General features: G+C 41.2%; 1 protein-coding gene across 4 annotated transcripts in view; it reads right to left on the bottom strand.

The window, feature by feature from the left end:
* Positions 1–22775, bottom strand: part of EFCAB6 (EF-hand calcium binding domain 6) — a 313426-nt gene that overhangs the window by 245948 nt on the left and 44703 nt on the right. For 3 of the 4 annotated variants that reach the window (XM_025399951.1, XM_025399955.1, XM_025399952.1), the window contains 2 exons: positions 16130–16218; positions 5931–5997 (listed from right to left, as the gene is read on the bottom strand). In XM_025399951.1, coding sequence (XP_025255736.1) covers positions 5931–5997; positions 16130–16218 — 156 coding nt within the window. The remainder of the gene's footprint in view (positions 1–5930; positions 5998–16129; positions 16219–22775) is intronic. The other variant, XM_025399953.1, reaches the window with a different exon arrangement.

Raw genomic sequence — 22775 nt, 5'->3', positions numbered from 1 at the left:
GGGCCCAGCACTATGGTGAGTTCATTTTATATTTATTCTCACACAGAATCCCAACAACACCGGGAAAACCTTGCAATATTGTTCACCCAGTTCACAGATGGGGAAAGTCTCGAAAGAGGCAAGACTAGCTTGCTGAGGATCACTCAGAGAGTCTCTGTTGGTGTTCAAATGCACGCTCGGGTTTGCTAAGGCCAGAGCTCCAGACTGTACCCCCACACCCTGCTGTTTTAAACATTTACCCCTACAATCTTGTGTTTGCACTATTAATTTGTAACACACAGAAAGACAAAAAAAAAAAAAACTTAGTCTGAAATAATTGCAAATTCTGATATTGTAGAATCTTTGCTGTAGTTTCTTCACGAAGGCTTTCGTAAATTAATGATAGAGCAACCAAAAATAGGTCCTGGGGCAGAAGTATTCTCAATATAATTTTTAAATAAAATGCCAACGGATTATTTTGTGGTGTGAGATTCTCTAGATCAAAATATAAGTGCTACTCTTCATTTAGATGCACGTAGACACAAGAATAAAAGCTGTGACATTATTAATCACTATATTCAGTTATGATTGATAGGCTTTTCTGCGGGGAGGAAAAAGTGCCTCAGATACAATCTGTCCCAACAGCTCTACGATATGCTAATATTTTCTTCAGATGAAAGAGGAGATGTGTTCAAATACCTGCTACAATAGGCAATTAATACCAAGTGCACCAAAGTAGAGCTGATGAAAGTAGGATTAGGGGAATATTAGGAATTAACCAAGAGCTTGCATGTTTTAGTAAATGGCCTCATTTTGAGCTTGACACAGCCTTTCTGTCAGGCAAACAGACTGCATTCTAGTCTATTCATTCATACTAATGTAGTGTTATAAAATTAAGGTGTGTTTATGAAATGGTGGCGATTCTAACAACTGATTCTTTATCCCTTGAATATTTAATTTTTAAGTGTCTTTTTAAAGAAAATTCACCTCTTTAAGAGAATGAATCTCCCCACCACTTTTATCTCTTCTTCATGAGGATATTACAGAGCAAGCCAGCAGCTCAGCAATTATAATTATTTACTAATTGCTTCTGAAATGACTATCTCCACACACCTCCAAGGCACCAGGGTAATCCCATAAAAACCTGTGTCAAATCACTCGGTGTCCAACAGACACGCTTGTCACAGCCGACTGGGTAGACCAGATGTTCTGGCATCATGGTGCCTGAACCTTCAAGCATTTTTTTCTTTTGAGAGCTCCCTGACTCGGGTAGTGACATGGTACAAGAGGAAACAGCCTCGGGCTTTGGATGCTTTCTTTTTCCTTTTATACTTTTTTAACTGAATATATATTCTTTAATTCCAGTCTTCAGTGAAGAATATATTTTTTTTGAGGGGGAGAGTCACGACCTTCTGAACATACACTGTATTCCCACACAGGTCAGAACAGCTTCCTGTTTCTCAGTACTTCCCTCAACAGGGCTTACAATGAGCCCTCACCCCACCTTAGATGGTAAGATGGGATTTTCTTCCTATCTTAGCCACTCCTATCTTCACCTCTTGTCGGGAGTTGACAAACGATAGATGGAGTAAAAAACCTGACACTTGGTTAGCCTGGCAGCACACTGTATCTTTGTTCAAGTTCCTTCTCTCCTGGCAGTCCTCACCTGAAGAATGTGAGGAAGCTGTCTGAGGTCTCGGGCGCTGCCACCGCTACAGGATGGAACTGGGACCCCGCAGGTAGAGACAGTGCATGAAAGACTGACGAGGTGGAAGGAACGTGAAAGGCAGGACACTAGAGAGAAAAGGGAAGAAAATTCCCAAATGCCCAAATGCCTTTCTGCTCCGTGGACAGAAAGGCAACTCTGTGGTTAGAACACAAGGCTCCATTGACTTCTGCGGTGATGATGAACAGAAAGACTTCTCTCTGTGATGGACTGGGTCTAACTACAGGCATAACAAGTTGTCACATTTGCTGAATGCAAAGTAAGCATCAACATATGCCTGCTTAACCTTTGTTCTCAGCTTCCCTCCATATCAATATGGGATAACAACGGTACCTGCCTCATGGGATTCACCTGGGAATGAAATGACTTAATACGATAAAGCACTTAGAAAAGCTCCTAGTAAGTGCTCAGTGCTAGCTATTATTACTAGAGTTGGCAAAATCTGAAAAATTACATTAGTGTCCATAAGATTAAGGCCCCACTCGCCAAGAGGGGTCCCTTCTGTAGGTAGCTGTAGCAGATGCATCGGTTGCCTTCCCAAATCCATTCACCTCTAGTCACTTCTCTCCTTTAACTTTTTCTTTTTTCTGAGATGGAGTCTCGCTCTGTCACCCAGGCTGGAGTACAGTGGCACGATCTCGGCTCACTGCAACCTCTGCCTTCCGGATTCAAGTGATCCTCCTGCCTCAGCCTCCCAAGTAGCTGGGACTACTGGCGTGCACCACCATGCCTAGTTAATTTTTGTATTTTTAGTAGAGACATTTCACCATGTTGACCAGGCTGGTCTTGAACTCCTGACCTCAGGTGATCTGCCCGCTTTGGCCTCCCAAAGTGCTGAGATTACAGGCGTGTGCCACCGTGCCTGGCTGCCCACTTCTCCTTTCTAACAAAACCCTCTATTTTCCATTTTGTTCAGACATCCGCCCTCCTTCGGTGGCCATGTGCTTCATAGGAGGGAACCCAGTGGCCGCACCAGGTGGTGATCAAGGTTGCTCCTGGCTGCTGGCAGGAACCAATTCCCTTGCCCATGATTGCTTTAGGTGTGGGCCATAATTCCAGGCTGTGGGACACAGGGAGGGACTTTCTCTTATTTTTACAGTCATATTGGAAAAAAGGCCCATTGAAAAAAAAATTGACATCAAAATATCTGCCTGAAGTGGTGGCAACCTCCTGGTGACCAGAAAGAGAGGTAGGTGGGTTAGTCAACCCTAGCCTCCACTCCCTCCTGACTTCTTGGGTGACATAAGAAGCTCCTTATTTTCTAAGATAGTTAAGTTGGAGCCTTCGGTTTCTCATAAGGGAAAAAACCAAACATCTCTGTGGCCAAGGGGCTGCCACCTGGTGGCAGATAAAGACGGCCACAGCAAGGGTTTCAGTGGTGTTCGGCAAGGAGAACAAGCGTCACCCATCAGTGGGGGAAGGGACTCACATTTACTGAATATCTGCTGTATGCAGGGGCTTTGACAGCGGCTTTGCTTACATTCATTCTTGTCAGTACCCTGAAAGGTAGGTTTTGTTGTCTCCACTTTAGAGATGAGGAAACTCAGAACAAATGAGAAACCATCCAAGGCACCCCACCACCACCAGCAGCAGAGGCAGCGTTTCAGCCCAGGAGTACCTGATTCTCCACAAATCCCTCTGGCTCCTAGGAGACTCTGAAGACAAAGAAGCTGAAGACCAGAGGACTCAAGAGCCAGTCCAGGAGATGCTCAGGCAAGGACACAGCGGGGGCCACATGAATGCAGAGGATCATGGTTGTGGCCAAAATGAAAAGCAAGGGCCAGAAGAGTGACAGCAAGTGAGGAACGCAACAGGACTTAGCGTGGTTGTTGAGTGGAACCTGAGTGCAGATTAAACCAGAGCCAGGACCAGGTGGATCCTGAAGAGGACACCCTGGGCTTACAGAGCCTCCTCCACCAAACAGAGAGCGCCTCTTCCCATGAAGCCATGGGGCACAGTCACCAAAGACAGAGAGACGAGACCCAGAGATCATCCAATCTGGCCTTCTCCCTTGGCTTAGAGAGACAATGACGTTCAGAGAGCCAAAGGGTTCAACTGGATAATGAGCGTGAATGTGAGCATCTGTTGGAGGGTCTGAGGGCCCGTGAAGAAGAGAGATGCTCACAAACCAGCCATCAGACCAAGCTCACTGCAGAAGAAAACAATTAGGTTTTGTTTTCCCACTGCTGATTATTTGCTGTTGTAGGAAGGTTTGGGGTTCCCACTGCTAATTATTTGCTGTTGTAGGAAGGCCAGTCCACACATGGATCGGCAGAGCCTGGCTCCAAAAATTCAGAGACATCTGCATGCATTCTTGGCTCCAGTAAGCCACGTGGACTCATATTTAAAATAAAATAATTAGCATTCTTTCATTCCCAAACTGTAACCATCACCCAGCAATGACATGTGTATGAAGAGAGGCTTACTTAGATAATTCCTAAGTCTTCCTCTCAGTCTCCAACATTAGTGTGTGACCTTTAGAAGGGTCAGAGTCTTCATTAGAAGCATGCTACTGCACCCAGCACACAGTTGAGGGGTGTACTGATTTGTTCTCTTTATTTGGAGGTGGAGGGGCTGGAAAGGAATGAGATTCATTTGTGTTCCCACCCATACTTCAAAGGAAGCTGTAGGGATAAGCATAATAGTAGCAGCTGGCATTTATTAAGTGTTGCAGGTGCTTTATTCTGGATCTCTTTAAGCCACACAACAGCACATCAAGGTGGTGGCTGTTATCCCCACTGACAGGTGAAGAAACTCAGCGATGAGGGCTTGCCTGAGACCACGTGGCTGGTAAACGGCAGAGCCCCAGGATGGAAACTCAGGTCTGCCCGGGTCCTGGGGTCAGTCTCCTCCAACCTCCCCTGCCTGCTCAGGGTTGGGGTCGTAGGTAGAATTTGGGTTACAGTCTGTGCTGGCTGGAACACACGGCAGAAAAAACCCTCCAGTACTCTGGCACTAAGCGTTACCTTTTCCCTTCACCTGTTTGTTCTCATGAGCAACTGCATGAAAACTACCTGGGTTTCCACTCTCAGCAGGGTGTTCCATGGGGAGGAGGATGGGATAAAAATTAACTGAAAGGATGGACAGCGATGGAGTTCCATTTGAGATTTGCTCACCACAGCCTTATTTTGGGCCATTTACAACCCTGGCCTTTGTCTGCATCTCCACACTCAAGGTCATGTTGCATTATGGATCCTTAACAATGTTTCTGCTGCTGTAATAATTGTCATAAACAATGGACTTTTTCCGAAGCATATCATGATGAACACAGTTTAAAGAGAGAAAAGACATATACCCCTACGTAATATCAATTGCACGACAAATTTCTTGCAGAATAACAAATGGGTCACAGCAAAAGCAGCAGACCTGGGTTCCTACTAATATCAACTATAGTGAAACAGGTTTTTAGAAACACATAATGCTAAGAAACTATCATATTGAGATGAATTTTTTGGTGTTAATGGTATCAGACAGGGAAATTGAGACAAACATTTTGTGCATCTCTGGCTATTTTTGAGTATGAAATACATGAGTCTCAGAAGAGTGCAAAAAAGAAAGAAAATTTGTCACATTTCAAACCAACATATTGAATCAAATAAATTAAACCATGATTCTCAAACTGCTCATGCAACTGACAGGCCCAAATGCATTTTAAAAAGGAGTCTGATTCCAGCCCCTGAATGACATTATCATCTCCTCCCCTCCTTAGCTGTGTGCTGTGAGATCTAACCACAATCAGCAAATAGGAATGATGCTATATGCTCTTTTTCTAAACACACAGTAGCTTTCATGGCTAAATTACTCAATACTTAAGTATATATCACTTTGAGTTTGACTGGTTATTTTTACTATGCAGCTCTTGATTGGCATTGACTGCTGCAAAGCAGCCGTTTTCCCTTTCTAAAGAAAAACCTGCTCAGTCTTAGACAAAGACAGAAAAGGTAGCCCTACTAATAATGATCTAAAGTTAATACAAAAGCAATTAATATTCCAGGACTTCTGCTGGTGTCACTCATCAAAAGAGATGCCATCCAAGACAGCCAAAGTAGTCGGAACGCAAGCTTTCACCCTGGCTTGTTATCAGAAGATCTATTTAGTCGGACAATGTTGATATGAGAACTCGGATGATGAGGTGTGGCTTATTTTCTACCATCTACCTCCGCTAACAATTACTGCTGACGATGGGTGGGGTGGGGGGAAATTGTGTCTTTAAAATCTCTATTACCTTTTCTCCCACTTGGATTTCAAGTTCTCTTAATGTGCGGCAGCAATTCATTTCATTCCCACCTTCCCTTAGAAACAAAAAAAAAACTTTATTAAAACATTTTAACCAAATAAGTGTTTACATAGGATATGCAGAGATCAAAATTACAAGGATTTCCAAATAATCTATTTTAAAATGCAAGGTATTTCTTACAAGCTGCTGTCTGCCAGGATCGTGAACTTGGGCAAATTACTTTGTTTCCCCCAGCCTGTTTTCTTATCCGTAAAATGAAATACGGTAGCATTTACTCCTCCTAAGGTAACGTGCAAATTAAATAATTACAGCTGACACTTAATGAGCACTTACTGTGTCCCAAGCCTTAACAAGCCTCATCCCATTTAAGCCTCTCAACAGCTCTATGGATTTGGGACCATTATCATCCCCGCTTTACCGAGGAGACTGACGGGGATCTTAATAGATGAGGAAAATGAAGGTCACATGTGAGGAAGTGGAGGAGCCAGTGTCAGACCCAGGTGCTCTGGGTTCACATCCAGTTCCTAACCTCTCTGCTGTGGATGCAGCACTTTGATCTGACCACTGTGGGGCTCTACGTCCCCTCAATAGCTCACTTTCAGCTGCTCAGTGAAGGTTCAATGTGTCTGTACCTGGGTTCCATCTGCTTGTCCCTATTCACTGGTTTTTATTTTGCATTATCTGTGTATCTACAAACCACTGCAGAGCCCCTCCTTGGGACAAACTGGTAGGGTGAGGGTAGGAAGAGAACACGAGGAGGCAGAGCTGGTGACCCCACTTTACAATGTCTGTCCATGCCTCCTACCTGCCAGGTCTGGGGCCGTGGTGCTAAGCAAGACACCGTCTGTACTGGTGACAGTGACGGATGGGAAATAAGCAAACAAGTAATGTGAGTTGAAATAATAACAGGTGCCATGAAGACAATAAAGATGGGCAGGGAGATAAATTGGAGATGGGGGAAGATGGGATGACTCTTTGGATGGAGTGGGTAGCAGGTCTCTCTGGCCAAGTGTCTTTTGGATAGAGGCCCACAAGGTGAAGGGCCATGAAGCCTTCCAGGCAAAGCAAAGGGAACAGGCAGCTGGCATGAAGCCCTTGGCTGGCAGGAGCTCAGCAGATCCCAGAGTCAGTAGGAAGGAGGCCAAGGAGACCAGAGCTGGATGGGCAATAAGAAGGTGTGCAGGCTATGTTTAGATGGAGGCAGATGCCAGGCCTGTGAGTCTGTGGGCCATGATAAGGAGTCTAGACTTCAAAGGGTAAGGGGAAGACACCGGAGTGCTTAGCAGAGATTAAATTCCTTACATAGGAGGAAACTGAGTCTCAGAGGGGTTCTGTTCCCAAGTGAAAGATAGGACCTGATCAGGAATTCAAATCTATAATGCTACGTTAAATGTAATCTTTTAAATGCTGTTTAATAATATATTCAATAGATACAAAATACTATTTGTAAAATATTTAGGAATTAAAGAATAAACCAGGCGTGGTGGCTCACGTCTGTAATCCCAGCATTTTGGGAGACTGAGACGGGCAGATTACCTGAGGTCGGGAGTTGGAGACCAGCCTGACCAACATGGAGCAACCCCATCTCTACTAAAAATGCAGAATTAGCCGGGCGTGGTGGGGCATGCCTGTAATCCCAACTACTCAGGAGGCGGAGGCAGGAGCATCACTTGAACCCGGGAGGCAGAGGTTGCAATGAGCCAAGATCACACCATTGCACTCCAGCCTGGGTGACAACAGCGAAACTCCATCTCAAACAAACAAACAAAAAAGGAATTAAAGAATAAAAATTAAACAAATGTTTGTTTACTCAACCCCAGCCCCCATCCAACTGAAGCAATGCAACACTACCAGTGCCTTGGAACTCCAGGAAGCCCTCCCTTCCCAATCATATCCTCCTGCCTAGTTCTAGCCAAGTTGGTCAAGGCTTTGTCAGGTCCACACTGCAGTTCAGCCTCTCCCTTTAATCAATCCTGCTTCAGCCTGCTTCCCTTTACAGGTGTTTTCCCTCGTCTACATCTTGCTCCCCAAACTCCATCTCAGTGTCTGCTTCAGGAGAAGCCAGCCTATGACCATTTATTGTCAGGTACTAACTTAGTGACACCAGCTTTCTTTAGATTAATATTGAATGGTATGTCTTTTTAAATCTTTTCACTTTTAACCTTTCTTTATGTTTGGGTTTAGGTTTTTCTCTTAGTGGATTTTACTATTTGTTATCTAGACAGACAATCTTTGTCTTTTAAGTGGACTACATGATAATTGAATGTGTAAGTCTTAAAATTTATTTTGCCAGAAATTAATGTAGTTACACTTTCTTTTATTTTTTCTATTGCATAATTATTTCTATCCTTTTTCTTTTAGTCTTTTTAATCCTTTCTATTTTCAAAAAGTCAATAACTGGAATTTTTATCCAGTCTGATAATCTCTGTCTTTTAACTGAAATATTTGATCCTTTGCATTTAATGTAGTTATGTTATATACAGATGGGGGTAGGTCTATAAATTTATGTTATCTATTTGTAGTATCTGTTGTAGATTTTTGTCCCCTTTCTTACCTTCTTTTGGATTGAGTATTTTAAAATCATTTCATTTTTTCTTCCAAATGTTGGGAGTTAAATACTTTGTTTCTATTCTTTAGCAGTTACCCTAAAAATCACAATGTGCATATATAACATTTCAACGTATAAAATTAATCAATATATTTATCCTCCTGCTGGCTATCAAATAGATCTTAGAAAATTTTAACTCAATTTATCCACACTCAGCTGATCATTGTCTAATGTTTTAACTCTGAACTTTTTATTTAACACACACAGACATTTTTGTAACCACCTTATAGAGCCAAAAATCATTTCTATTTACCCATATTTTGCCACTTTCTTTGCTTTTCACTCTTAAATTCTCAGACCTTTCATCTAGGATTGCTTTCCTTCTGCTTCTAGCAGAATCAAGATCTTTCACTCAAGATCTGCAGGAGATTAAATGTCTCAGTTTTTGTCTGAAAAATGTCTTTAACCCTCAGTCTTTATTTTTTTTAATGTTTTCTCACTGACTTTTATGTCTATAATAGTCAAAAATTCAAAATAAGCTGTCCAAATCGAACTGACCTTTAGAGGCACACAAATTCAAAATGTTTTACAACAGGTGTTTTTAAAAATATAGGTTCTGGCTGGACGCGGTGGCTTATGCCTATAATCCCAGCACTTCCGGAGGCTGAGGCTGGCGGATCACCTGAGGTCAGGAGTTCGACACCAGCCTGACCAGCATGGTGAAACCCTGTCTCTACTAAAAATACAAAAATTAGCCAGGCGTGGTGGCGCACACCTGGCCAAAAGCCTTTCTTATTTCTTTCTTCTCTTCCACAGGCTAGAGTCAGCTAGACCTGACTAAAGTCGGCTTCACATCTACTCTGTGAACCAATGCTCTGCTGATGCTGTTTCCTTTATCCATCTGAATCTCTGATACCCAGACTGCCAAAGGAATCTTGCAATACACAGTATTGGTGAATAAATTCAGCTTCAACAGAATTCTCAGGTTCTTGAGGAGGTTTTTCTTCAGAACTCTCAGTACGTCTTCTTGTGTGGTGCTCAGAAAGCTTTGAAACACTTCTGCTAAGATTTATAATGCTTGTTTTATACACAAACGATTGTAGTTACTCTTCATGGAAGCAGCATCGTACCAAGCGCCGCGTGGATTATCTAATACGCAAAGGCACTCTCCGTCCAGATGTAGAAATGTCCTCCACGTCCATCTGAAGCAAATCTCAAAAGGCTCAGCCTGATCATTTTAAGCAAAATCATTCATTGGGTGCTTCTGAAGAGATGATGATGACGTTTCTACTGTTATTATAGATGATTCAAGGTCCTCTATACTCGATACAATAGTTCCACATTTTGCCCTTACCACCTCTCATACACTCAGAGACAGACACTTTAAAAATATCATTCCAGGTCATACCTTTTTAATCTTCACGCTGCTTCCAACTTAACCAGCTACTATCGGATATTCAGGAACTTCCTCAATATGGTGATTTTCATACATGACAAGTTCTGGTAAGGCCAGGACAGAAGAAATGGCATACTCTGTCTGTGTTATGTTCACCGTATGTTATCAGTGGCATTGAGTTTTGGCCGGTATAAAATGTAATATCCCGGCCAGGCACGGTGGCTCATGCCTGTAATCCCAGCACTTCTGGGGCTGAGGCAGGTGGATCACCCGAGGTCAGGAGTTCGAGACCAGCCTGGCCAATATGGTGAAACCCCATCTCTACTGAAAATACCAAAATTAGCTGGATGTGGTGGTGGGCGCCTGTAATCCCAGCTACTTGGGAGGCTGAGACAGGAGAATCACTTGAACCCAGGAGGCAGAGGTTGCAGTGAGCCGAGACTGCACCCTTGCACTCTAGCCTGGGCAACAAGAGCAAAACTCCATCTCAAAAAAAAAAAAAAGTGATATCCCCAAACATATTTCCAGAAGGGAATTGCTGTGACCAGAATATGAAATCCCACCACCACAAATTCAGGGAATTTGAGCTGTGCCTCCATCTATGTCCCAAGATCCAGCCCCAGTGTAATGACCTGATAATGCAATCACTACCTCTTATTTTTATGAAAGTTGATGTGAAGAAATTATACGAGCTCTGGTTGAAACAGTTCTTGTTTGAACACCGTAGGCAGAGGTGCCAGATGTTTTTACTTTTTCCAAGTACTCCGGTATCACTAGATGAGGGTCCCACGGGCTACCACAGAAAAAACTTACTCTTATTTTTAGAAATACAGTATAGAGGCTGGGTATGGTGGCTCATGCCTATAATCCCAGCACTTTGGGAGGCTGAGGCAGGCAGATCACCTGAGGTCGGGAGTTTGAGACCAGCCTGGCCAACATGGCAAAACTGCATCTCTACTAAAAATACAAAAATTAGCCGGACATGGTGGAACACACCTGTAATCACAGCTACTTGGGAGGTTGAGACAGGAGAACCGCTTGAATCCAGGAGGCAGAGGTTGCAGTGAGCCGAGATCGCACCACTGCACTCCAGCCTGTGTGACAGCAAGACTCTGTCTCAAAAAAAAAAAAAAAGAAAGAAAGAAAGAAAAGAAATATAGTATAGAGTATAGAGTTCTGGGATGATAAATATTTTATGTTAGAACACTGAAAAGATTATTTCATTATCTTATAGCCTTCACTGTCACTGTTGAGAAGTTGGTGTCAGTCTAATTGTCACTCCTCTGAAGTCAATTCTGTTTTTCTTCTCACTGCCTATAACATTTTCTTTTTGGTTTTGATGTCTGCAGTTTCACTGTGATAATGTCTAGATAGGCATTTCTTTTTATTTATCTGGCTTGAGATTCTCAGCCATTATCTTTTCAAATATGATCTCTGCCCCGTTCTTTCTCTTATATTGCTATGGGTTGAAGGTGTTCCTCCAAAATTTAGGTGTTGCCACTGTGAGAGGATTAAGAGTTGGTTAGGCCTGAAGGTTCTGCCCTCTTGAATGGAATTAGGTGCCTTTTTTTTTTTTTTTTTTTTTTTTCTGAGATGGGAGTCTCACTCTGTCGCCCAGGCTGGACTGCAGTGGCACGATCTCAGCTCACTGCAACCTTTGGCTCCTGGGTTCAAGCGATTCTCCTGCCTCAGCCTCCCAAGCAAGTAGCTAGGACCACAGGCATGCACCACCACACCCAGCTAATTTTTGTATTTTTAGCAGAGATGGGGTTTCACCATGTTGGCCAGGCTGGTCTTCAGCTCCTAACCTCAAGTGATCCACCCACCTTGGCCTCCCAAGCATTTTGAGCTCATTCATAAAAAGGAATGAGGTACTAATTCATGCTGTAACATGGGTGAGCCTTAAAAACATGTGCTAGACACAAAAGATCAGCCTTCTTGGTTGGCACACAGGTCACAGGAGACTGGGATTACAGGCGTGAGCCACTGCGCCCAGCCTCAGATGCCCTTATAAAAGGGCTTGTCGGAGGGCGCCAATATTCTCTTGCCCTTCCTCCTTCCACTATGTGAGGATGCAGTAAAGAGGCCCTCACCACACACTGCTGCCTTGATCTTGGACTGCCCAGCTTCAAGAACTATGAGAAATAAATTTCTTTTCTTACAAACTATAGTACCCAGTCTCAGGTATTCTGTTATAGCAGCACAGAACAGACTAAGACAGGTATCTTTTTGGAAATCCAATTAGAAGTATGGTAGGCCTTCTCTTCCTGTCTTCCATGTCTATTATGCCTGTCCTCCTAATTTTGTATTTTTTGTCTTTCTGTACTGCATTCTAGGTAATTTCTTCAGAGCTCTCTCTCATTCCACAAATGTTCTTTTCAGCTGTGTTTAATCCACTATTTTTACCCATCCACTGTATTTTAGATCTACAATCAGATTTTTCAGTTCTATTTTATACTTCTTCAAATATTCATTTTATTGCCTGTTTGGCATTCATATTTTGAATCTATTCTTTCATTTCTTTAAACATATTAAAACACTAGTTTTAGATTACATATATGATAGTTCCAGTATTTCAAGTGTTTGGAGACCTGATTCTGTTGGGTATGATATCTATTGGTTTGCAGTCCTCATCTTTGATAGTTCCAATGTTTCGAGTGTTTGGGGATCTGATTCTATTAGGTATGATATCTACTGGTTTGCAGTTCTCATTCTTTGATAGTTTCAATGTTTTCAGTGTTCGGAGATCTGATTCTATTGGGTATTATATCTATTGGTTTGCAGTTCTCATTCTTTGATAGTTCCAATGTTTTGAGTGTTTGGAGACCTGATTCTATTGGGTATTACATCTATTAGTTTGCAGTTCTCATTCTTTGTCTCTTCATATGTTTTTTAAGATTTTTTGTGTGTGATCTGATGTTACTTGGCACTTTATCTGTGGAATTTCTTCAAGGGATAGGCTGAAGATGCATTCTTTCACAGAAGGGCACACCCCGCCCAGGACTACTCAAATAAGTTCCTTGCCTGAAACTTTTCTGACCACATAGTATGAACTCAAGCACAGACCCTCATGCAAATCAACTTGTAATTACAATTTTCCCCTTATTCACTCAGCACCAGTGTTGAAATAGGTAGTTTTCCTCATTGTGCCCTTTTGTGATGAAGGTTTGTATTTGTAATCGCTGAGGGTGTAGGGTCCTTACTTTGTAGGCAATGGTCCTTTGTTAGGTCCTTCCACCTTGGGAAGGCCTTCTAGCCTTTTTCTCTTGTCTCCGTACTCCAAATGGCAAAACTGAATACACAAATTCACCAGGATTTGGCCAATACCCTCAGAGTAGAAGCTGACTTTACAGAGTGCTCCCTTCTCTAGATCCCAAGTTTTACTCTATGTTTGGCCTCTGAAGATTCCTTACTTTCTTGCCAGCTCAGCAATGCATTAAAATGTATGTATATATTTTGCCTTTTATCCAGCATTTTAATTATTTTCAGTAGAAGTGTTGTTCATGGTACATAGCCTACCGTATTGCTAGAAAAATAAGTCTCTGTTCCCTATAATGTATTGTCTCCAACAATGAAGATAATTCTGCTTCATGAGTAAATCAGAAATCTTTCAAATTTAGTTTAAATGTTTAGCCTTTTATGTTTAAGAGAGTAACTCATGATCCCTTTCATCTCAAATTTATTACACAAGTTTCACAATAAGGAAGAAAGGCTCTCCTGCTTTCAGTTTTTCCAGTTTTAGCTTTCCTAACAAAGAATATACTAGTTTACTGTCCACCCAAGAACATTATTCATAAAATGGGAATGGTTTTATGTCAAGAACAAGAATATGCAGCCTATAAGACAAACTGTCATTCTTTTGAAAGAGCCTGGAAATCATCTTAGTCCCCACTTAGCACCAACTAAAGAGAGCACAGAGAAGTTCCAAAACATAGAGGGGATGATACTGTGTCACTCTTGCTGGAGCTGCTGCACTCATTCCTTTTTTTTGAGACCAAGTCTCACTCTGTCACCCAGGCTGGAGTGCAGTGGTGCAATCTGGGCTCACTACAACCTCTGCCTCCTGAGTTCAAGTGATACTCCTGCCTCAGCCTCCCAAGTCGCTGGGATTACAGGCACACACCACCACACCCGGCTAATTTTTGTACTTTTAGTAGAGATGGGGTTTTGCAATGTTGGCTAGGCTAGTCTTGAACTCCTGACCTCAGGTGATCCGCCCACTTCAGCCTCCCAAAGTGCTGGGATTACAGGCATGAGCCACCGCGCCCAGCCATCTTTATTTTTTTTAATTGTGATAAACACGCACAAAAAACATAACTATTTTTAAGTGTGTAGTTCAGTAGTGTTAAGTATATTCACATTGTTGCGCAAAAGATCTCTAGAACATTTTCATCTTGCAAAATCAAAACTTTACACCCATGTATAGAAATTCCCTATCTCCCCCTCCTCACGACACAAATTCTTACACCTAAACTGTATCAGTGATGCATCCATCATAAAAGCCATGATACCAGAATTTTCTAATATTTCAGGATCAAATTTAATTTTTTTATCCCTTTAGGAAGGTCAGTTCTTCATTCTATGATTTTGTCCATCTTTTGTTCATATTAAATATAGTTTTCTCTTATCAATTGATGTGAATTGGCTTTTGTGGGGTTTTTTCAGTGAACTAGATAGTGTATTTATAATTTCAACTTTTATTTTTTATTCGGTTTTTTTTTTTTGAAACACAGTCTCACTTTGTCACCCAGGCTGGAGTGCACAATCTCAGCTCACTGTAGCCTCCACCTCCCGGGCTCAGGTGATCCTCCCACCTTAGCTTCCCGAGTACCTGCGGCATGCCACCTTGCTCAGCTAATTTTTAAATTTTTTGTAGAGATGAGATCTCACTATATCATCCAGGCTGGTCTCAAACTCCTGGGCTCAAGTGACCCTCTCACCTCAGCTTCCCAAAGTGCTGGGATTACAGGTGTGAGCCACCACATCCAGCCTCAAGTTTTATTTTAGATTAAGGAATACATGTGCAGGTTATATACATGGGTATATTGCCTGATGCTGAGGTTTGGGGTACAAATAATCCTGTCACCCAGGTAGTGGGCATAGTACCTAATAGTTTTTCAGCCCTTGCCCCCATCCCTTCACCCTCTAGTCATCTGCTGTGTCTGCTGTTCCCATCTTTATGTCCACATGTACAATGTGTAGCTCCCCACTTGTAAGTGAGAACATATGGTATTGGTTTTCTGTTCCTGCATTAATTTGCTTAGGATAATGGCCTCCAGCTGCAAAGGACATGATTTCATTCTTTTTCATGGCTGCAAAATATTCCATGGTGTACATGTACCACATTTTAAAATTTAATCCACCATTGGTAGTCACCTTGGTTGGTTAATTCCATGTCTTTGCTACTGTGACTAGTGCTGTGATGAATGTATGAGTGCATGTGTCTTTTGGTAGAATGATTTGCTTTCTTTGGGCTATATACCTAGTAATGGGATTGCTGGGTCCAATGCTAGTTCCAAGTTCTTTGAGAAATCTCCAACTGCTTCTCATAGTGGCTGAACTACACATTTAATTCTTAAATATAAGTGGTTACACAACTCCTGAGGAAATGAGGTTTATTCATTTAAAGTCAGATATAAGTAAATATTTTTATTACTAAAACAGTATTTCCTAAATCATATACTAGAATAAATAATTTTACGGCTGATTGAGACATTAAAGGTCAAACTCCAACCTGCTCATGTTGCAAAAAAAAAAAAAAAAAAACCAGTCCCATGCTTTATGCAAAAACTATGAAATACTCAAGTAGCTCATACAAAGATCTTTTTTTTTAATTTCTAGCCACGAAAACACCATCACTTTCCAATGAACAACACTAAAAATGTATAAAAACCTACAAATTTTAAATTTGGCAATTTAATATTTTACTTCAAAATTAAATTCCATTAATTCCAATTTTAAATATATTGCAAGTAAACTATTTTTGTATGGTTTTAATTTGCTATGTTTACATTTTATTACAGTATCATTCCTCTTGTTCTGAAATACATCCTATATAGATGCTAAAATCTTCCCTAAATAAAACTTGACTGGATTAATTCCATTAAATTCCATATGGACAAGCTCTACAAACCCATCTTCCATATATAGCTGTTGATATGATTAGTTCCAATGGCTTCACGTCATAGCTCTTACTCATCATTTCAAATTTCACATTTTCACATGAGCAAACCAAACACTTACCTCTTTATGCCATTTATATATAGGTCAATTCCACCAAACCTGGACAGAAAGGCAAGGTACGGTACAGTACCAGAGGTGCTAAGGGGGATCTACAGTCAAAGGAGAAGAATGACAACATGTTAGAGAATTAAGATCCAAGCAATAGACGGTGAAGCAGATTTCTAAATGACAGCTTTCAGGATGTAATAGAGAACACTATTAAGGGGAAGAGCATTCCATCAAACATTTAAATACAAACTGCTTAACCCAGGTGTCAGGGTGAACATGCATTCTCAGCAAATAAAGTGTAAATAGCACCCTAGAATGCCAGTCTGTGCTCAACTGAAAGTCAATGAGTTACCTACAAAATTATTTAAAATCATCTAAAAAATAAAATTAGCATAAATATACTCTCTATATACTCTAATATGTGTTATACATATAATACATATTAGAAGCTGAGGCCATAGCACAATTGTATACTGAGTGTCACGTGAACTTCGTACACGACTTTGTATATATAGTTTTAAGGTAGAAAAAAATCCATTTTAAAATTAAAAATTCCACAAAGGATATCATTGGGTCACGTGGGTCAATACAGACTGCAGATTTAAATAAAAGTATTACCTCAATGTTTAATTTGCTGACGTTGATAGCTACACTGTGATTATGTAAAAGAATAGCTCTTAGGAAATGTACGCTGATGTTTTTTGAGGTAAGGAACTATGATATAAGCAACTTCCCCTCAAGTGTTTTTTTGTTTGTTTGTTTTTGTTTTTATTTTTTTGAGATGGAGTCTCGCTCTGTCATGCAGGCTGGAGGGCAGTGATGGAATCTTGGCTCACTGAAACCTTTGCCTCCCCGGTTCATGCCATTCTCCTGCCTCAGCTTCTGGAGTAGCTGGGACTACAGGCGTGCACCACACCCAGCTAATTTTTGTATTTTTAGTAGAGATGGGGTTTCCCCAGGCTGGCCAGGCTGGTCTTGAACTCCTGACCTCAAATGATATGCCCGCCTCGGCCTCCCAAAGTGTTGGGATTACAGGCATGAGCCACTGCACCTGGCCCCCCTCAAGTGTTTTTAAATATATATATGTGTGTGTGTACATTGTTTGTGTATGTTGTTTGCATACACACACACACAGATAATGAGAGAGCACAGGAGAAACAAATGAGGTAAAATGTTCACAACAGGTCAATCTCAATGAGAGTATATAGGCATTATTTGTACCATATGAGTGTTATTTGTAGTTTTCTTATTCTTGCAACTTTTCTTTTTTCTTTTTTTTTTTTTTTTTGGAGACAGGGTCTCATTCTGTCACCCAGGCTGGAGTAAATTGGCAGGATCTCAGCTCACTGCAACCTCTGCCTCCTGGGTTCAAGCAATTCTCCTGCCTCAGCCTCCCAAAACCTGGGACTACAGGTGTCCACCACCACACCCAGCTGATTTTTGTATTTTTAGTAGAGACGGGGTTTCATCAAGTTGACCAGGCTGGTTTCCAACTCATGACCTCAAGTGATCCACCCACCTTGGCCTCCCAAAGTGCTGGGATTACAGGCATGAGCCAATGTGTCTGGCCTATTCTTGCAACTTTTCTAGAGATTTGAGATTATTTCTTTTTTTTGAGATGGAGTCTCACTCTGTTGCCCAGGCTGGAGTGCAGTGGCACGATCTCGGCTCACTACAACCTCTGCCTCCCGGGTTCAAGCAATTCAGTTTGAGGTTATTTCTAAGCAAAAAGTTAAATTTTACTTAATAAAATATTTCCAAACAAGCATTACGCATCTAAAATTTAGATAAACATTAAATAAACATACAATCAATATAAATCTATTTCATCAAGCTTCATACAAATACACAAAGTACCATTTCCCATACAGCTGAATGGCTCCCAACTCTACACAATCAAATTTGTTATTTACTAAGCCCTTAAAATTCTGGCCTCAAAGCTTAGTGTGGTTATCGCAGTCTTCCCCAAAGGATGGATTGCTCTTTACTATTTAAAACGTGTTTAACTAGGAAATGAGACCGGGGGAGAGGGGCTCACAGGGTGGGCCTTTGTAAAGCCTTTTCCTGGAAAGAATGCCTGTGACTTTTCTGATAGTGCATTTTTTTAAGTAGATATAACTTTGAGCAAGCATTTCAGTTTCCTTAGCCTTGCAGAAGAAGGGCAAGAGCAGATTAAACATGTAGTTCAAGGTTGGGTGCCCTCTTGGTTTTGGTAGTGATAAGAGGAAACGAGGAAGAGAAGAAACTTACATCTGCAGAGCTCACACTAAGTGAGTGGATGCAGGCACTATTCTCAGTGTTTTGCATGAGTGGCACTAAAACCACCCTCAGAGGTGGTGTCACTTTCTACAGCTCACAAAGCAGCACTCTGGCCTCCCTGCCCGGCACTGCCATGAGTGCCAGCGATCTCTGTGAATCCAGAGCGCAAGTCCATCCCACTGCACTAACCACCCTGCCCAGAAAGAAAAAGAGAGTCCATCAAATTATTCAAGCTCTCATCGCATTTCATATTGCTGCTTATAGTCTAACACAAATTCTAATGTGGTAAAGAAATTCTTGCCATGATCAGTCTCCAAAGCTAAGCCCCTTAGACAAGTAAAGAATCTAGTCCAAAAGGAGAGGCTCTGCTCAGTACTTGCCTTTCAGTGTTTACAATTCTGGCAAAAATGTTTAAGAATCAAAACCATCCATGGACGAATTGCTGAAAGCAAATTCTTAGAGTGGGGCTGGGGGAGGCTAGTTTTTAAATCAGTATCCATCATTGTGATAAGTATCTTGCAAGAACACATTTTCTCCAACCCGGCACAACCACTGGGATGAAAACAGAACTTTGTTTTCCTTCTCTGGAATGAATTTACCAATTCAACTTCTTTAAAAATGGTCTCCATTAATATTCAGGGACTGAGGCCACATTTTTAAAAAACACCGAGTTTGCATCACTCTTAATGGAAACAAAGGTACGGAGCAGATTACAAGCCAAACCTCCTCATACTTCTTGCCCTGGTCAGTCATTAAAACACCCTGACACTCAAACATTCCTGACACAGGTCTTCAAATAAAATTGAAGCTAAGTAAATTCAGACTATAACTGGAAAATTCTTTCCTAACTTTAAGGGGAAATTACCATGAAATCTTTTATTCATTTTATAAGTGTCCACTTAGGCTTACATTAACTACTAAAAAAGAAAGAGCATGTATCACCAAATGGATTCATCGTAGGACCATCTAGAAAAGCCACAGATGCTGGGAAGTCCGTGGATGGAGAAGGGAAGCCCTGCCCTTCATTCCCAATGACCTTGGCCTCCTGCAATGCGCCACACTCCAGCCTCCTTGATTGACACACAGGTCACAGGAGCTTAAGGTTCTGGAAATCTTGCTTGTCATTTAGGATCAACTATCAAGACCTGTTTTTTAAAAAAGTCTTTGAAGTTCTACAATTCTCAGTGGCTTCTTTCAAAAACAGATGTAGCTTTTAAAAACAGATACACATTTCATATTTTCTGTACTTTTGCTCTTCCTGCATAACTGATTAGCTTGGGAAGACTGTCAAAATTTTAAATTAACATTAGATCATGACTATAAGGACACATAGCAGGAAATAATATTTTAAGTCTCCATTTGGCATAAAGCATCGGTTAAATCAAGTTTATGAGGAAACTGATACAATGTTTACAAGGATGAATGTTCTTTAAAAGCAAAAGAACATTACCATAAGACATGGCAGTTCTCCCCCTAGGTATGTACCCAAGAGAACTGAAAATATATGTCCACACGAAAACTTTTCACATGAATGTTCACAGCAGCGCTAGTCACAAAAGTCAAAACGTGGAAACAACTCAAAGGTCCATCAGCCGATCAAAGGGTAAACAAAATGTGGCCTATTCATACAATGGATTATTACTCAGCCATAAAAAGGAATGAGGTACTAATTCATGCTGTAACACAGGTGAGCCTTAAAAACATGTGCTAGACACAAAAGATCGTATATTGTATGATTCTATTGATATGAAATATCCAGAATCTACAGTGACAAATCTGTGGTGACAGAAAGTACATTACTATTTTAAGATAAAAGCGGAAGGGAAATGGGGAGTAACTGCTAAGGAGGACAGTTTCTTTTTGGAATGATGAAAATGGTTTTCAGCCAGATAGTGGTGATGACTGCGAAACTCTGTGAATCTATGAAAAACACTAATTTATACATGTTTAAAGGGTGAATTTTATGATATGTAAATTATACCTTAATAAAGCTGCTATTAAAAATGTAGACAACAATAAAGGGTGATGTGGAAAAAATCAAATGCACTTTTTATCCATTATTATAGAAGTAAATAAAGGTGAATTTTTTGTTTAAGGGAAGAGAAAAGTTCTGTCTTTCTCCTCCTTTTCTATCTTTTCTAGCAATTCAGTCCTAACGTCATTAGATGGGATAGAGGAAAATGAAGTCCGCAGTGTTGGGGGAGCCATCAAAGCCCCAAGGAGAATATGGGGTGAGGATGGCGTCATCACAGTGGGGTGTCAGTGCCTGTGAGGGTGCCAGAGTACATTAGCATGATCTTGGCTCACTGCAACCTCCAACACCTTGGGCTCAAGGTCAGCTAATCTTTTTTTTTTTTTTTAGATGGAGTTTTGCTCTTGTTGCCCAGGCTGGAGTGCAGTGGCATGATCTCGGCTCACCACAACCTCCGCCTCTCAGGTTCAAGCAATTCTCCCACCTCAGCCTTCCGAGTAGCTGGGATTACAGGCATGTGCCACCATGCCCGGCTAATTTTTTTGTATTTTTAGTAGAGACGGGGTTTCTCCATGTTGGTCAGGCTGGTCTCAAACTCCAGACCTCAGGTGATCGCCCGCTTCGGATTCCCAAAGTGCTGGGATTACAGGCATGAGCCACCGTGTCCAGCCAAGGTCAGCTAATTTTTAAATTTTCTGTAGAGATGGGGTCTCCCTATATTACCCAGGCTGGTCTTGAACTCCTTGGCTCAAATGATAATCCCACCTCGGCCTCCAAAGCATTGTGATTACAGGCATGAACCACCACACCTGACCTACTCACAGTATGTTTCCCTTGGATAGCTCTGTTCTGAAATATTATCCAAACGTACTCAAATATGAACAGCCAGGGAAATAAGACCCTTCTCAATGGAAAAGACAATCAATGCAGGTCAATCTTGAGATGACCAACATGTGAAAATTACTAGACAAGAACTTTAAAGCAGCTATTTTAACTATGTTCAATGAGTTGAAAGACATATGCTTTTAACTGCAGAAAAACAGAATATCTAAGCAGGTAAAGAGATCATAAAGAGGAATTAAATGGAAATTCTACAACTGTAATATACAATGTCTACAAGTAAAAATTCAAGGGATGGGGTTAATAGCAGAATGAAGATGATAAGAGTCAGTGAACTTAAAGACAGATCAATAGACATTATCCAATCTGAATGATAGAATAAAACTTTTTTTAATGAACTGAGCCTCAGAGGCCAGTGGGACAATATCAAAATGTTTAAGAGAGGAAAGAATGGGACAGAAAAAAATATATGAAAAAATTATGGCTCAAAACTTCACAAATTCAAAAAAAGGACAGAATTAAAGGGAAGAGAAAACTTTGAAACAGAACGTTGTATGCATAAAAAGAAACAACAAATAGAACTATACTTTTTTTAAAATTTTAACTCAGAAAAAAAGAGAGAGAGAGAGAGTCAATCCTTGAAGTTAAGACTGGAATTTGGGAATGCCTAAACTTCATTGAGCTATTTGTTTTGATAACACATTATTCCCCTGTGTTGGAAGTATACACAGTGGGTTGGTTGTAGTATATAGCAAATTCTAAAAGAAGTAAGTTTTTAAATTACTAGGAGGTAGCATGAAGTCAGACTCTGATTAAGGACTAATGAATGAGGCCAGGCGTGGTGGCTCACACCTGTAATCCTGGCACTTTGGGAGGCCAAGGCAGGCTGATCACTTGAGGTCAGGAGTTTGAGACCAGCCTGGCCAACATGGAAAAACCCCGTCTCTACTAAAAATTAAAAAATTAGCTTGGCATGGTGGCACATGCCTGTAATCCCACTACTTGGGAGGCTGAGGCATGAGAATCACTTGAACTCGGGAGGCGGAGGTTGCAGTAAGCCAAGATAGTGCCACTGCACTCTAGCCTGGATGACAGAGTGAGACTCTGTCAAAAAATCAAAAAATCAAAAAATAAACTAATGAATGAGTAAATATATACACACACACACACACACACACACACACACACGCGTCTGTGTGTGTGCATGCATGCGTCTGTGTGTACAAATTTAGTTATTGGGTTAAATGGAATACTAATGATATTCTAGCCCAAATTTTCTACTTTTGATCATTACAGACTTATTTTGAAAGGGTTTGAGTCCTACTGCATTTTGTATTATTTTTAAGGGCCCCAAGGATACAGTCCACAAATTTTTGCTCCTTTCATCCCCCTGGTGTGGCACACCACCAGGTGGCCGAGGACCTTCATCCTCCGCTTCCCTCCCCACGTAACTCAAGGGACTTCATCCTCCGCTTCCCTCCCCATGTAACCACATGACCCATGCTGCAAACCCTTCACCGGCTCCCTACAGCCTCTAGGATAAAGTTCGAACTGTTTTACTAAGTACTTTTCCGAATTGGCCCCTCT

Source organism: Theropithecus gelada, chromosome 10 (genome assembly GCF_003255815.1).
Source record: "Theropithecus gelada isolate Dixy chromosome 10, Tgel_1.0, whole genome shotgun sequence".
NCBI classification, from domain to species: Eukaryota; Metazoa; Chordata; class Mammalia; order Primates; family Cercopithecidae; genus Theropithecus; species Theropithecus gelada.
Note: the sequence above shows the minus strand (reverse complement) of the source record. Positions and strands in the feature narration are given on the sequence as shown.